Here is a 4,082-nt window from a genome sequence, read left to right as displayed (position 1 = left end):
GAGGACAGTAGAGTTTTAATTTTGGAGAGTTTTTGCGTTCTAGATCAAGATGTGCGGCTAATTTCCTTCTTCAGTTCAAGGGGATTTTGAAGCCTAATTTCATGTCATTGGTGTAACCTAACCTCAGTAACATTGTTCTTAATCTCGTTTTTATTGGAATTGTTTATGTTATTCTGTTTTAATTGTTTGTTTGTTTGAGTGATTTAGTTTTGGCCTGCTAAATTGTTTAATCAGAATTTACCTGTTAGAATTAGGAATTGTGATCCGTAATTGTCCCTTTTCTATTCAACGAGTGACACATGATGATAGCTGATTATGGACAAGTTTTCGGTCTATTGTCTTGAATAACATAACCTAAGTTAAATAATCCGAGCTTGCGTGATTGTTGCTTAGATTGATCTATTCTCCTAATTCTTAAGGCTGCCATTGAATTAAATTTAGAGAGCTTGTTCTAGGTTGTTCAAGGGTTAGTATCTACTCGAAGAGCTTGTTTCGGTAGTGACAAACTAAGGGAGAATTCGGGTAACAGAGCTTGTTGTTTCCTAGGGTCAGTAGTTTCATAATGATGAGATAGAACAGTGTTACGGTTACTTTATGTCCAATGCATGTTTAGGTGGATCTTGAACCGAGAGCTGATTGTTTAACCTGATATTTTATTTCTCTGTTCTACTTTAGTTTGCTTTGATTACAAATCCCCCTTCATTACTGTTGTCAAGTTTACTGTTTAGAGTTTAATTTGCGTTTCTGTTGTTTTTAGTGTTTTAGAATATAGAAATTAATCGAGTCATTCCCTGTGGGATCGACCCTTGCCTGCCCTTTATACAATTCATTAGTTCGGTCAGTAAGGTTAATTAATTTGGTGCATTCGGCACGCTATCATACCTCACAAACTCCATATGGGTTGTGAAAGGGTAAGAAGCCAGATTTGTCTTATTTTCACATCCTTGGTTGCAAGTGTTATGTGTTGAATGATAGAGATCTCCTAGGGAAATTTGATTCCAAGAGTGATGAAGGTGTCTTCCTTGAGTATTCCACAAATAGTAGAGCATATAGGATTTTTAATATGAGAACTCAACGTATTATTGAGTCATTTAATGTTTTTTTCTCTAATTTAGAAGATTTCTCACAGTTTTCTCATGAATATGATATTGATAATTTAATGTCTCCTACTGAGGTGACCACTGCCTAAGAGAATGTGCCCACTCTGAATCCATCTAAAGATGTGACCACTTCAGAACCTGATGTGAACACCTCTACAGCTCAACAAGGATCTATTCCAGAGAGACAAGACTCGAATTGATTGTTGATTTGCCCAATGAGATCACTCAACAAAAAAACTCCTAGAACCAAAGAACCACCCTCTTGGATCAAAAAGGCTCATCCACTTTCCACGGTGATTGGAAATCTGAAAGAGGTAATGGTCACTAGAAGAAAAAGGTTAAGTGAAATTAATAACCTTTGCTATATTTCTCTTTCAAAACCTAAAAACGCTAAAGAAGCTTTTAAAGACGATTGTTGGGTTGCTGCCATGCATGACGAACTATGAAAGATTTACTAAAAGCAAGAAATAAACTCAGCAAAATACAAAGAAAAGATGCAAAGAAAGAGAAAAGCAAATGAGTAAAAATTCGGGAATTTCTTTCTCTAACTGAATCTATTACAGGTGGTCTATTTTTATAGTTTTTGGCTATACAAAACGCACCATTTCTACAAACCTTTATATCTTTACATTTAGACCTTTAACATCTCATTTATCCAATATCCCCTCTTAAACAAAGCATGTCTTCAACTCTAAAATTCTCTGCTACATTTTCTAACCTTCACATATCCAATATCCCCTCTTAAACAAAATGTGTCTACACCTTTGTACTTTCTACTACATATCCAAGACTTATGCCACTTCTATTACTCTAATATTCTCAACTATATTTTTTGATCTTCACCTATCCAATGTCCCCTCTTAAACAAAACATGTCTACACCTCTAAACTTTCTACTACAATTTCTCTATTCCACTTTTGCTCTTTCTCTCTCCTATACAACCTTATTCAGGCAACACATTAGTAACATTCAGTTTCTCCCTTAAGAAAGCAAACCTATTACTTGGAAGAGCTTTGGTCAAAATATCGGCAATTTGAAATTCAGATGCAACATACTGAACATTGACACTTTTCTGGGTAGCTTAGTCATGAATATAATGCGCATCTATTTCTATGTGCTTAGTTTGTGCATGGAATACAGGGTTGGCAAACAAAGCCTCTGCACTCATGTTATCACACCAAATAATAGGTATATTAGTAACATTTATTCCTAGTTCAATAAACAATTATTTTATCCACATAATTTTAGTAGTAGTATTGCTGAGAGATCTATGCTCAACTTCTGTAGAAGACAAGGAAACTACCTTTTATTTCCTGGAGCTCCACTGAACTAAGTTTCCCCTAACAAACACACTATAGCCTATAGTTAATCTCCTATCAGTGATATCACTCACCCAATTAGCATCAGTAAAGGCTTTAAGGGAGAAATGATCTTTCTTTATGAATAACAGAGCATACTTAACAGTGCCCTCGACATACCTCAATATTCTTTTGCATGTTGTCCAGTGGTTGACAATGGGATGTTGGAGGAATTGACTTGATTTATTTATGGAAAATGCTAGATCAGGTCTAGACAAAATCAAGTATTACAACCCCCCTATAATGCTTTGATAGAGAGAAGGTTGTTCAAGTGGATCACTATCGTCCTTTCCTAGTCGAGTTCCTATAGCCATAGGTGTAGAACAAGGCTTAGAGCTCTCCATACCAACCTTAAGTAGCAACTGTTGAGCATATTTACTTTGAGTTAGTAGCAACCCTGTATCAGTACTTTTAATTTCAAATCCCATAAGCAAATTGGTCATTAAGATCTTTCACAATTTGAGAAAGTAGTTGTGTGTTATTTCCTATAAGCAATATATCGTCTACATAGACTAGGAGATACATAATGTGAGAGTCCTTTTTGTAAAGAAAAAGACTTACATGGGAAGCAGAATTTGTAAAACCCCAAGCCAATAATTTAGCCTTTAACTTGTCAAACCAGGCTTTAGGAACCTACTTAAGGGCATATAATGCCTTATGTAGCCTACACACCTGCTTTGTTTGAGAGAAATTAGAGAACCCTTCAAGAGGCATCATGAATACTTGCTCTATTAAATTACCATTTAAAAACGCATTATTTGAATTGTAACTGCCTTAACTATCTGAAAAAAGTATCAAAATTATCAAGGCCAGGAGTTTGTTGGAATCCTTTGGCTACCAACCTGGCCTTGTACTTCTGAAGTGATCCATCAAAGTGTAATTTGGTTTTAAACACCCACTTACTTCCAACTACATTCATACCCTTTTCATATGGAACTAGTTCCCATGTTTTATTATTTAAGAGTGCTTGATATTCAACATTCATAGCCTCCTTCCATTTTGGAGTATTCAGTGCTTTAGTGACAGATTTTGGTTCTGCTAATATACCATGAGTTGCTAGAAGAGCATATGCCTTGGACTTGGATCTAGTGCATGGAATGGACATTTTCTGATGGAACATTAAAGGAAGAATGTGTAGCACTACCTCCAAGTGAATGCCAGGAGGATTCTGATTTTGAATGAACCAAGTAGGCATATGATTAGGAGAAACTTCATGAGTATCAATTCCAGGACCAGAATTAGAGATAGTAAACGTATGAGGATCAAAAGTCATGAGATGTTCTGAAACTATAGGAACATTAGCCATAGATTAAGGATTATAACATCCTACAGTAGATGGACACACAGCATTATGTGTATGATCAGAAGATAATTCTACTACAACTGGTATTGGAGGATGAGAAGAGGATGGAGTAGACTGAAGATTACAATTAGAAGTGCCCTTATGTATAAAGGCACCAGAATTGGAGTCTGACAATAGTTGAGCACTATACGGCAGAAACCATGCTTGAGAAGAACCAGATTTTTCAGTGGATTTTTCTAAATCAAATGTTGTATTTTGAAAACCAGACTTGAAGGGAAAGTCAGTCTCATTGAACGTCACTTACTTTATAACAAAAATTCT

The 4,082-nt window shown here is 35.7% G+C and overlaps 1 protein-coding gene across 1 annotated transcript; it reads right to left on the bottom strand.

The window, feature by feature from the left end:
* Positions 1 to 3,236: 3,236 nt before the first annotated feature.
* Positions 3,237 to 3,764, bottom strand: LOC116105598 (uncharacterized mitochondrial protein AtMg00820-like). Its single transcript, XM_031392005.1, has one exon. It carries the CDS (start codon positions 3,762 to 3,764, stop codon positions 3,237 to 3,239), a length of 528 nt encoding a protein of 175 aa, XP_031247865.1.
* Positions 3,765 to 4,082: the final 318 nt, after the last annotated feature.

The sequence above is a fragment of the Pistacia vera genome, unplaced genomic scaffold (assembly GCF_008641045.1).
Source record: "Pistacia vera cultivar Batoury unplaced genomic scaffold, PisVer_v2 Contig500, whole genome shotgun sequence".
NCBI lineage: Eukaryota > Viridiplantae > Streptophyta > Magnoliopsida > Sapindales > Anacardiaceae > Pistacia > Pistacia vera.
Note: the sequence above shows the minus strand (reverse complement) of the source record. Positions and strands in the feature narration are given on the sequence as shown.